Source organism: Balaenoptera ricei, chromosome 13 (genome assembly GCF_028023285.1).
Source record: "Balaenoptera ricei isolate mBalRic1 chromosome 13, mBalRic1.hap2, whole genome shotgun sequence".
In the NCBI taxonomy this organism is placed as follows: Eukaryota; Metazoa; Chordata; class Mammalia; order Artiodactyla; family Balaenopteridae; genus Balaenoptera; species Balaenoptera ricei.
The window spans coordinates 57,441,781-57,454,818 of NC_082651.1; the positions used below are offsets into that span (position 1 = coordinate 57,441,781).

The 13,038-nt window shown below is 40.5% G+C and overlaps 1 protein-coding gene across 1 annotated transcript in view; it reads left to right on the forward strand.

The window, feature by feature from the left end:
* Positions 1–6,836: 6,836 nt before the first annotated feature.
* PSME4 (proteasome activator subunit 4) overlaps positions 6,837–13,038 on the forward strand; it is a 102,088-nt gene continuing 95,886 nt past the window's right edge. The window contains exon 1 of the mRNA XM_059943351.1: positions 6,837–7,091. Coding sequence (XP_059799334.1) covers positions 6,850–7,091 — 242 coding nt within the window. The 5' untranslated portion in view covers positions 6,837–6,849. The remainder of the gene's footprint in view (positions 7,092–13,038) is intronic.

Sequence of the window (13,038 nt, forward strand, 5' to 3'; positions counted from 1 at the left end):
TATCATATAAATCCCTTGGTCTCCTTGAACCTGTTTCCATTTTATTGACACAAGCAACACACACACACACACACACACACACACACACACACACACAAAGCCTTGTGTGAATGGTTTATTTTATGGAAATGGTGGAAAGTAAGGAAAAAAGCCAGGTTCCATGTTTGGGTTAAAGTGGTACTGGAACAGGGACAACAGAAGCTTTGTAAACAGAACTAGTTTAGCAGAAGGAAAGTTTAGAGCTGGAAGTGACCATAAAAACATAAGCCCCCATCCTCCAAAATTGGACAGAACTATTGGATGAGGCATTGGACTTCTCACAGTCTATGGAAGGAAGTTTAAATTACTTTTTTCTAGAGATCTTAAGAGGTAGAAAGACCACAGATGACATTTGGTTACAATTTTATCTGTTTACTTGTCTGTCACCCCACTAAGTGAACCCCTTAAGGACAAGTACTGCGTCATCCATCTTATGATCTCACACTTGGCACTCAGGAGGCACTCAATAAATGTTTGTTGAATTACTGAATATATAATTCACTATGGAGAATTAGGGATCTGATATATTATCCCTCTCATGAGTCTGTAAATTTCAAAAGTGATTCTCCTTAGTACAAAGTAAAAGACTGAAAAGGGTAGCATTTCAAGTACCTGATAACGTGTGAGTGTCTTGCTGGTATTCATATTATTCATGCAGACAATTCCATTCTCTGCCTATGAACAAGGCCTGTTCTATTTATACATATAAAAACTGAGGGTAGGTGGAAAGAGTGTACATCCCCTTTGTGCATTAGTTATTATCTCTCCAATGACTCTATTGTTAATTTCTTCAACTACTGTTAAAAAATACATCTCTTTACTATATTTGATTATGAGGGAAGCTGTGACCTCCTACATTATTCACAGCTTGTCAAAAAGAGCGAGCTTCAGTTGTGTTGAAAAACCCCTTCTGCTTTTAAATATCAAATAGGTGTTTTACAAATAATAAAAAGTAAATTATTTTTTAATCATCATCACTCATTTTTACAGCTTGATGAATAGACATCATCAATGGCCACTTATGTGATATGAGGATTCTAAAAAAGCTCTTAATTACCCATAATCACTCCCTTTTGCTCCCATGATGTCTAATATCTTAGAGTTAGAAGTTTATTCCTTAAAGGTCTCCAGTTCCAGTAGCATGGCAGACTGAGTTAATGCAGAAACCCTTTTACACAGGAATGCTACGTTAAACATGAAAGCAAGAGATAACCATAGATGAGCTCACACACAGAAAAGGAATATCTCCTAGAAACAAAGAGGAAAGGAAATCCAGAGTGATAAGCGTGTTAGTTAATTCTGCATCAGCTTTGTGGTAGTGTTATTTGATCTGGAAACAGCAAGTGAATTGGGCTTTAGCATCTACTCCAGGATAGAAGTTGAAACCCTGGACCTAAGGGAGTTGGAAGTATTGATAAAATATTGCATAAAAACACAACTCTCCATAGGTTGAATTCCCAGGCCTGTAACTTGCATAGGATAGAAATCCAAGTTTACACTAGCTGAAAAATGAACATAAATATTGGTTAGTACTATACCTATGATATTTCTGTGGACCTGGTGCAAGCAAACAAAGACATTGCTCTGGGTCACATGGGATGCCCACGGGGAAAAAAAAGCCATGTGAAGATGACCTCACAATATAAAAAGTTATAAAACACAATGATCCATCATGAACAAAAGTCAACAAACACATAGCACATTATTTGAAATAATAGAATGTCTAAATATGATTGTCTAAAATAATTAAATAAGTATGTCTAAAATGATTAAAGAAGTCATTGGGACCGTAAAGAACAAAACACAATGAAAAACAGAATAGGGATATTTGAAAAAAACTTAGTAGAACTTCCAAACTTAAAAACATAATCATTGGACTTAGAAGCTCAATGGACAAGTTAAACAGCAGATCAATACAAATGAACTAAGAATTCTAAGAATTAGAAATAGATATGGTAAAGTTATCTGGAATGAGGCAGAGAGACAAAGACTTGCAAAATATCAAGAAATATCTAGACTAGAATGAGAAAGTACAACATATGTCTAATGGGAATTCTACAAGGAGAGAAGAGGAACAAAAAAAATTGTGAAAATAGCTGAAAATTTTGCATGACTGATGAATGATATGAATCTTCAATTTAAGAAACACAAATCCACTGCAAGATAAATAAAAAGAAGCCTACACCTGGCTGCATTGTAGTGAAATGGTAAAATGTCCAAGAAAGGGAAAAAGTGTAAAATAATCACAGAAAAGTTCATTCTGTTAGCTGTGATTTCCTTCTTATTAAAAATTGAGCTCTAAATATACTCTAGTTTAATTGGTGAAGTGGATACTATGGCTGGATGAGAAGGGTTTTTGGCTGAAAAATTCAAAACTTAAAAGTCATATGGGAGGGCTTCCCTGGTGGCGCAGTGGTTAAGAATCTGCCTGCCAATGCAGGGGACACGGGTTCGAGCCCTGGTCCGGGAAGATCCCACAAGCCGCGGAGCAACTAAGCCCGTGAGCCACAACTACTGAGCCTGCGCTCTACAGCCTGCGAGCCACAACTACTGAAGCCTGTGTGCCTAGAGCCCGTGCTCCGCAACAAGAGAAGCCACCGCAATGAGAAGCCCACACACCGCAACGAAGAGTAGCCCCCGCTCACGGCAACTAGAGAAAGCCCGCGCGCAGCAACGAAGACCCAACGCAGCCAAAAATAAATAAATAAATTTATTAAAAAAAAAAATCATATAGGAACTAGGGGAAAAAAATCCTCATTTCTCAGATCCAATATTCTTGTGACTTCAATAACTGCAGCACAACATGAGTTTAGATATTTGATTATATTTGTCATTCTAATATAATTCAAATACTTCTAAATATTATGCTCTGACAACAGAGATTCACTACTTGTCAATATACCTCCCTGCTCCCCCACCCCACCCTGCCCCCATCCCAAATACATCATATACAGAAAAAACTAAGGCAGGGGAAGGCATGAAACTAACAACCTGTCATTTTTGTTCACTACTAATAAGTGGTTTATCAAGTAGTGGGCCAATAAGTATATCAATGACATAAATATTTGATTGATAATTATCTCTGCCAATTCCTCCAGCTTGAGGAGAAACCTCTCTCTTCAGAACATTTTCCATGAAGGGCTATTGCACTTTCTGGGGCTTCCAAGAAAAGTGATTATAGTCTGTTTCCTAGAGGAGTCTGATAAGAAGTCAATGTCTCCCTCAGGGTCTGACTGAAAGCATACTGGGTTGTTATTCTTTGGCAGAGTATCCTGAGCGCTAAGAGATTAAAAAATGCTTGGGAGTTGGTCTGAGAAGAGAAAATTAACCCCAGACTTTGGGTACTGTCTCTAATGATGAGTAGCCTAGGTCTTCCAGAGAAATTTAAGGTCTCCCACCTATCTCCCCTGAAGAGGTATGAATAGTGTTTGCTATTAAACTTCATATAGAATAACAGAAAGAGACTTCATCCCTTTTGCTCCAACAATTCTTTCGATTTTTCCAGTTTGGACCTCCATTCACAGGGAAACTGAGATCACCTGGAACTGCTTCTTTGAAATCTTAAATCTAAACATTCCTGTTCTTCCATATCCTTTGCTCAGGCTACTCCTTTCATGTTGTTATTGTACCTCATCAGGATCTGAGTCCCCTGACCTCTCTACTCTCTATCAGCCCTCTTCTCTCTTCTTAGACTTCAACCAATTTAGATGTTAACTATTCTCTTTCAAATACTCTCAACTCCATGATCTCCACTTGTTCAATGAGATAATGTAGATAAAGCACAGGCTGAGAGAAGTGCTCAAGAAATGGTAGCTAAAACCACTACCATCACTACCACTAACATACGTAACATTCTCTAGCTTCTTTGTCAGTCTATCATATCAGCCTGTACATCATACAATCCTGGGCTGCTAAACATTACTGGAGAAAGTCACTAAGTTGTACAGACAGATGATGGTAAATTCATGCTTCTGGCCTTAACTGCCAAGCATTCTGTTTCTCTAATCAGTTTTCTGAATTTTGAGACTATTCTAAACCTTCTCCAATCTCCTCAAATCTCCTATCCACCATGTCCTTGCACCATTCTCATTCTCTTGGTTCACAGGAAAAAAAAAAAAAAAAAAAGAAACCATCAGAAAGAACTCCAACTTCCAGGCACTTCACCTGCAAACCTTTCTGCTTTTGCATCTCTTCTCCCCTGCTTTCCTCCTCTGACAACGGAAGGACAGTATGGTTTACTGCTAAGGGCCAATGACTCCACACTCTCTCCCACTCTCTGTCATCTTCATCCACATATCTTCAACCTGTCTCTCCACTGGTGCCTTCTCATCAATATTTAAACATATCCCACCTTCACACAACTACTGAAGCCCGTGCTCCACAAGAGAAGCCACCACAATGAGAAGCCCGCGCACCGCAATGAAGAGTAGTCCCCGCTCACCGCAACTAGAGAAAGCCCGCGCGCAGCAAAGAAGACCCAAAGCAGCCATAAATAAATAAATAATAAATAACATATCCCACCTTCAAAAATTCCTCTTTTCATTTCAGCTAACATTTTTCTCTTGTTCTTCCTACTCAAACTATCAAAAAATGTTGTCCACCTTTAATGTCTCTATTTATTTACTTCCCACTCATCCTTTGTCACTGTAACCTGGTTTCCATCCCTACACTCCACTGAAACTGTTCTTATCTGCTTTATCAATAACTCCAATAAACCCGTCTCTGGTCTTATCTCATTTGACCGCTCAGTCACCTTTGGTATAGTTAATCAATTCCTCCATCTGAAAACTCTTTTGTAAAAAGCCCACTTTTCTAGAACGCCTACCTCTCAGACTGCTTCTTGTGAGTATTCTTTGTGGTCTCTCTCTTTCTTTATCCATCCCTAAATATGGAGTTCTTTTAGAGTTTGGTTCAGGGCCCTATTCTTTTCATACTGTTAAACTAATTAAACAAGGAGGCCATTGAACTAAGGTGGCTCTAATGCTTTGGTGGCCTACTTAAGCAAACCAAAGTCTAAGTGTGTAAATGCCTCAAGATTATGAAATCTAAACACTAAGGAAAACTAATCACAAACAGCTAACTAGGCTTTAAGCTGTAGCCAATTAAATAATTTCCTTTCTTTGCTTCTGCACCTTCTTTATTTAAGTCTTTCCCCTGGCTCCTGTTGGTGCTCCTAACCACTTCTGGTTTGGTGTTGCCCAATTCCAATAAATTTTTGCTCAAATAAACTCTTAAAAATTTTAATATGCCTCCGTTTATCTTTTAACAATACTCTATATCTCATTCCCTCCAATCCACCTATATGCTAATCCATATCCATTTTTAGATGACCCTCGTACTGATCCATACATGAAAATATTTTCCCATCCCTTAGGCATTCTGCCTCCATAGCTGTTTCTGCTGTGTTCTCTATGTCAGTTTCCCAAGCCAGAAATCTGACATCATCCTGACTTCTCCCTCTGTTTCACTCTTCACATCCAATCAACTACCAAGCTCAGGCCATTCTTGCTGAAACAGCTCTCGAATCATTTCAACTGACATGCAGCCCACATTATGTCACATTTCCTTAAGGGGTCTGCCAGTTTCCAATTCTGTCTATTCTAATCCATTCTCCACACAAAGCCAGAGTGATTCTTCAGAAGTGTAAATTATATCATGCCACTGCTATGCTTAATTTTTCCGCTTCCTGTTGCCTTTAAGATAAAGCTCTAAAAACTTCCTAGCATGTCCTTCTCAGTCTCAATTCTTCACTCCCCTCTCTGCAATCTTCAGTCATTCTGAACTTTGAATTCCTAGAGTGCATGCTTGCAGCCTGAGCTCTCCCTCAGCTGAAATATACCTTCCCCTCTCTTCTTTTCCTAACAAAATTTGCACGCAATCCTTAAGCTCAACTTTATGCATCATTTCTAGGAAACTACCTGACACCCCTCCAGTTTGAAGTCCTCTTTAGGTGTTCCCAAAGCATCCTGTACTTATCTAGCAATTAAGAGCAGTGTTGTCTTGTAATTGCTTATTCCCTAGTCAATAGCTCCATGCGGCTGTTAAGTCCAAGGAGGGCAGAAACCAGGTGCTCTTAAATTTTCCATCTCAAGGGCCTAAAAGGAGTGTCTGACAGACAGTAGTTCAATTAATATTTGTTGAATGAATTTGTTGAATCCCTTTCTTTGGAATGAGGGCGGCCAGGAGAATGCCAGAAAGACGGGGGCTTAAAGGGGACACAGTAAAAAATCTATCAGCAACAAGTGGGATGGACAGAGTACCTAGGTTTTTCCATGAACTTGGCATGGGGGACTACGTGGAGCGCCTGGTCCGAGGCCACGGCGACCACACGCTCCCGAGGGCAGACGCAGGGAGCGCGCGACCCCACGCAAGGAAGGACAATAGCTTGGAATTCGGCCTCGCGTTTCCGGTGGGACACCCTCGAGCTCGGCCGGTGGGACCTCGGGGTGGGGGCTCCGAGCCCGGCCCACTGCAAGGAAGGCGCGGCACCCAGGGTCGCTGTCGCCGTCGCCGTCTCCTCCGACGTCGTCGCCCCGCCCCGCCCCGCCCCGGAAGTGACTTGAGGCTCGTCCGGAACCTCCAGGCCCGGCGGCTGCAGCGTCACCAGCCGAGCTGGTGCGGGGCGGGCGGAGCGGCTGCTGCAGCCGCCAACGAACCGGGAACCGCGCGGGGCCAACAGCGCGCCGGCCAGGGGAGGGGGCCCAGCGATAGGGCCGAGGGCGACGACGACGCGGAGGAGGCGGAGCCCGGAGAGGGGTGGGGGCCGGGGAGGGCTAGGGTGGGAGGGGGTTGGGGGGGTGTCCTGGTCTCATGGAGCCGGCCGAAAGGGCGGGCGGCGGGGATCCCTTGGAGCCGGGCGGGCGCCCCGGTCCGGACCCGCGAGGCTTCGTCCCGCAGAAGGAGATCGTCTACAACAAGCTGCTGCCCTACGCCGAGCGGCTGGACGCAGAGTCCGACTTGCAGCTGGCCCAGATCAAAAGCAACCTGGGCCGGGCAGTGCAGCTCCAAGAGCTGTGGCCCGGGGGCCTCTTCTGGACCAGGAAACTCTCCACGTAAGTGTACCGGGGCCTGCAGGATGGGCCGGACGCAAAGGCTCGGTGTGAAGGCGTCCGCGGGGGGTTGGGGGGGGAGGCTCTTTGTCCGCACCGGACCGCTGGACCCTCAACTCTGCCCCGGTTCGGGCTGCTCGTTTCTGTGCAGTAATCCCAGGGTCGCGACCGAAGCTTGGGAAGCACTCAAGCTTCCTCCCTGCCACTTTTCTTACGGGATCTCCCTGGTTCTCACCAGCCCTCTGTGTCCTTCGCAGCTGCTTCTCCCCAAGGTTTCGGGTTCTTGCCTTCCGACATTCGGGGCCAGGGGGAGCGTGAGGGCACTGGACCCGCAGGGAAAGAGAGGAGCGGTCCCCCAGGGGTCCTCCTTGGACCTTTGCCGGTGGCGGGAGGGAGCAGAGAGGATTCGTCTTTGGGCGAACAACTCTTGACTTTTCCTGGTGTTGACTCCAGTTTTTTCTTCCCTTACGGTCCCTGCCTCTTCCTATCCCTCAGTTCGCGTCTAGTAACTTTCTGAATGGGAAGGAGGCCGTAGGGAACTTCTAGGTTCTGCTTTTTTGGGCCTTCTCAGTCTTTGTGGGTTTGATTGAAAAGACTTTTAAAATCAGCCCTCAGCGCATTCTTGGGCTGTGTACTAGACGTTAATGTTGAGACTGTTGAGTCTTAGAACCTCGGGAAAGTGTATGTTGCTCCTTTTATGACATTTCCTTTGGAAATGTGCCATACTAAGGAAAATAGAGAAGGAAGCTGTCAAGTTGTCCTGGGCGTTATTAGTATCGGGCTTGTGTTAATTTTTGAGCTGCTCAGATGAATACAGATTACCTAAATCAGTCTCAGTTGTTCTATTCTTCTTTTGTTACCTTTTTTTTTTTTTTTTTGGTATAAACTGGCTGCAAACTACAGTGCCACTGAAATCAGGGGAAACCGAGTAAAGTACAGTTGGGGGAAAGGTTAGAGACATACTTGCTAGATGGGCATCTTCACTGTGTCAGAAGAACTTTTTTAAAAGAGAATTTTGCTGTATCTTGTTTGGTTGGCTATACATAAAATCTGGTAACATTGTATATGCATGCATGTCGGTATGGGTGGCTGAACACACAAGACATAAATCACTTATCTAATGTTTACCCAAATCTGCTGAGTGAACTGGGTGATGACTCAGGGTTTTGTAATGCAGTCGCCTTTTCTACATTTCCTCACAGGATGATTCTTATCTGCCAATTATTAGGGAGCCTCTGACAAATTTCTCATCTCCAGTTGTCGCTGGTGGTAGCACTAATTACCTTTTTAATTAAAGAGCAAAACCCAAATGCTTAATTTGCCCTTTTCAAAGAGTGACCATATTTATGTCAAGGTTAACAGCTCTCCTCTCGATTAGAGCGTGAAGAAGTTTGTGGTGTTAGGATCCATAGGAGACTTGGGGAAAAAAGAAGTGCAACAGGGAGAAGAACCACTTTTGGTTAAAACAGAAGAATGTTTTATAAATTATTAAAATTCACACAATTTTTTCAAGTGAGCCTCCTAGGTTTTTGTGTTACTTGGGCACAGTAAAAATAAAGTTACCTTGTCAATTCCGGTAATTCCTCATTTTAATCACTTAGATTAGATTTTTCAGGAAATAACCATTTGGGGGGACACAAATAGCTCCTTTTAGATGCACAATATATAAATAAACTAGTGTGTGAATGCATATCTGGTTTGGATTTATTAATGGAGAATCTACACAGGCATAGTTAAGCACTGTTTTCTGACATTTTTATTGTAACTAAGCTTGGCAAATTAACACCTGGAGGTTTATTATTTTTGGCTTTTAGGTATAAGTATCTTTACCTAGAAAGAGCTAAAAATACAGTGGAGACAGTCCTTGGTGTTTAGGGCAAGATTGCAGTTACACAGCTTTATAACCTATGAACGTCAAACCATTTATATCTAAGTAACCAGCAACAAATGCTATCAGATAGAATTTTATTTTGGAACTGTGGTTAAGTGCTGCAAGCTGATTCTTGGGATTACGCTATGAGACATTTTGAACTTGGTGGGACATGTTGTGATCTTGGGTGTATTTTTTCTCCTAAGTCATGCTAAGGTGACCTGTTTATAGTTGTGCTTGTTGTTTTTAAGCCTTGTGTGTGTTGCACAAGTTTACATCTAAATGATGCCAAAACATGTGATGATAGCTCTGTTACCTTAGTAGTGATCATACTTAGTACTTTGTAGAGGAATGGAAAGTAGTAATGAAAATAAAATCTAATTTCTCCCACTAGCTCTGTGACCGTGGGCAAGTTACTTTAATCATGTGTTTCAGTATACTTGTGAGAGAAATGAGGGATTTGTACTAAATAATTCCTGAGAAACACTCCTGCTCTGGCATTTTATGATTTTATTTTTTTATCCTGTAGCGCCTCAAATAAGCCAGTGTGTATCTTTCTCCAAGGACTGTTTGATAAGTTTGTAAACTACTGGAAATAGTTGCACAGATTAAGTGCATTCCTAAAGAAGACCAGTGTGTAAATGCTGTTCAGAGACACTGGGCCTGGATCCCCGACCAGAAGTATACATCCCTAATCTGGGTGTCACAGGACTGGGTAGAGTTCTGGTTTAGGAGATACTCAAGAAACCCCCCCCCCCCCCCCCATTTTTTTTAACTTTTTATCTCATTTTGATGGTTATAATTATCTTTTAATCTATCTCAAGACTTGCAGGTCTGTTTAGCAGATCTCTGTGAAGAAAGGTTATTTCTGTGTACTTTAAAAATTGGCCCTGTGATATAATACAAGCTCTCTTGTACAGAGAGCTTAAAGTATTAATACTGCCTGTTGAAGTGAGATTGTGTGGCATCATACATCATGAGACTAGTTTTTAAGAAGCAAGGAAACAAATTAGAGAAGAGAGGCACAAACTAAATGGTCTTTGAAAAACAGCAGTTAAGACACAGCTCTTGGACCCTGAGTAAAAGGCATCTGTAAATAACTGGTATGGCCCATGTAGAGAATGAAAGCAGTTGAAGAAAGGTAATCTTGAAGCTCGCTTTTTCTCCCTTGTCCTTCTGGCCCTTTCATGAGAGGCAGTGAGGTCTAGTCAGAAGAAGTTTATCTGTACCTGGTGTTGCCACTCTTATCATCTTGGTCTTGCTTAACCTCTCTTAGCTTTAGAGTCCTCTTTTGGAGAGTGGGAGTGTAGACTACGCATGGTTTTTCAAACCTAAAACTTAGCAGCGAATTGTTTCATAAAAGCAAAATCTTAAACACAAAATTAGATCATTTCTTTCTTTTGTGTTTTTTTTTTTTTAAAGCAGAGTTTTGATTTTAGTGAAGTGTGTGAGTTTGGAGTATTATGAAGCAAATTTAGATGCTTTGTATCAATGAAAATGTTATATTCTCTGCTGTGAATGAAATGATTGTGTTATACTGAGGAATCATTTGCTAATGATTAATTTGCTAATTAAACTGGAGCTCCCTTGTTTAATTATTATTAAGAATATTATGTGGCCTTACTTGATAGGAATTGGATTAAACCACATAATGTATTTAATTAGATTATGCAACCACTGGAAACTTGTTTAGTCAAGATACACATTATCAAATACACTAACCTCCTCTTGTGGAAAGCAATATGTGACCACAGGAGCGCCCAAATCCATATCATTTCTATGTTAGAGAAGAAAGAAGAAAATGCTAACCACTAAATCTCAGTGTTAATCTTGTCTACTAACATGATGTACTTAATAGAGTAATATTTGAGTATTGAAATTGTGAAGTACACAATAAAGATAAGCTTTTTATTTGTAAAAGAATCTCAAAATCTTGACAAATTGCCACATTCATCAGTGAGAGCCAGTTAGAGAAAGTAGTAGAAAAGGTTTGTCTCTGTTATTTAAGTGGCCACACTCAAAACAGGACCCAAAATTTTGTAGGGAGAAAGTTGATTTTCCATAGGAAAAAACAAAATACATGAATTGATTGATTTTGGAGAGACAGATTTTTCTGATAAAGTTGTATAACAGCACAGTAAGTTATCTTTCACTCTTTTTTCTGTTTGTTTTTTTGGTTTTTTTTAACTAACATACTATTTTTTAGAGTAGTTTTAGGTTCAGAGCAAAACTGAGCAAAAAGTACAAAGAGTTCTCATATACCCCCTGCTCCTACACATACACATGTTTGATTTTTCATAGCAATGTCAAACATATATTTTTTAAAATATTTGAGGCTCTTCCCATTTTCCAGGGATGTCTCTTACTCTTTCTTTTAAAACACCTTGTCAGTTTTCTCTTTACTAGTTAACTGGCTATTTCTGCCTGAGTCTCATTTGTCATTGACTATATGTGTGATTCTGATGTGAATAGTTTTCTAACTTTTTTTCTTTGCTTTAAATATTTTTTTATTATGGAAAATGTCAAACATATACAGGAGAGGAAAGAATAATATAATGAACCTGGGTGTACCCATCACCCATGTTCAACAGTTACAAACTCATGGCCAATTAGATGTCTCCTACCACCACCTCCTTCAACCATTTTTTTTTTTTTGAAGCATATTCTTCATTCATAAATGTTTCCATTATATATCTTTAAGGGAAAAGGAAATAAACAAAAAGTCAATACCAATATCATTATCAAACCTAAAAGAGTAACAATATTACTTTGATCAACCTCATGAAGTTGGTTTCTTTGCAGAATTTGTAATTTTACTCCTGAGTTTCCATTTCATTTGCATTGTTTCGTCTAAGGTTCACTATAAACAGACCTCATGGACAGAGATAAAAGAAATGGCTCATTAATGAATATTTTCATATTATGACATCTTTTTCTTCCCGTCTTAACTTTGGAGACATAGAATCAATCCTGGGATAACAAGGACTCCCTTGAATTATCTCTATTTTAAAAATGAAGACACTGAGGTTCATAGGTTAATACATAGCTTGATGCAAAGTAGTAGAGACAGGAGTCTTCTTTGAACAAATTATTTTGTGAGTGCCTTGTATGGGATGGGCACTGTTTGTGTCACTTGGGATATGTCAGTGAAAGAATTCCGCCCTCCAGGGAAGTTCCAGAGTGTTCTTTTTCTCTTAGTGCACATTTTTGTTCATTTAGGACAGGGCAAGCAAGACGTAACTCCATCAAGAAATTTGGGGGAAGGAAATATGAATGCTAAGCGCATTACTTAAAAAAAATTCTCACTCTGACTGGTGTGTTTTAATGCCCTGCATTGAGGCACGGAGAAAGGCAGTTAGAAAACAGTTAGTAAAACAGTACCATGTGTTTTTCTTTTGAGATCTGAATGTATCACTTACAAACAATTTCTTGATGAAGTGTTTATAAAATCAAATTGTCTTTGAAGTGTGTGTTCTTAATTGAAGTGAAACAGAGGCAAATCACTAACGTTTTTTAAGGGACCCTTATTTATTAGTAAATAAATACACAACTTCTAAACCAGTTGTTCTCATTGTAGAACCTGGGAGTTATCTTTTTTTTTTTCTATTAAGTGAGACTCATTTCTAGTGAATCTCCCTCCCCACCTCCCACATTTTTTTTTAATATAAAATTGAAATATGTGTTTCCTCTAACGTTTGTAGAGAATTTAGACCAAAATCTCATTTGTACTGTGTGAAAAGCAAGCTGAGACATGGTAATAAAAGCAACAGCAAGCAAAAAAACAACAAAAATCCTCTGTATTCATTGATACTGGCCACTGGAATGTTAAAAGCAGCACATACTATAAATATTCCCATTTGGAATCCTGAAGTTGGCTACTTCCATATTCGGCCTGCGCTCAGCATTTCTTCCCTTTTAGTGCACTCTCTTGATCCCTTATTCATGCTTTTGTATTCTTTGTGTACCTGTCTTCTCTCTACTGTGAGCTTTCTTGGGGTCAGAGTCTTCCATATTTACTTCTCCTTCCCTGCACCCACAGCATTTAGTGCAGCAGTATATACATTCATAGGTACTCAGTAA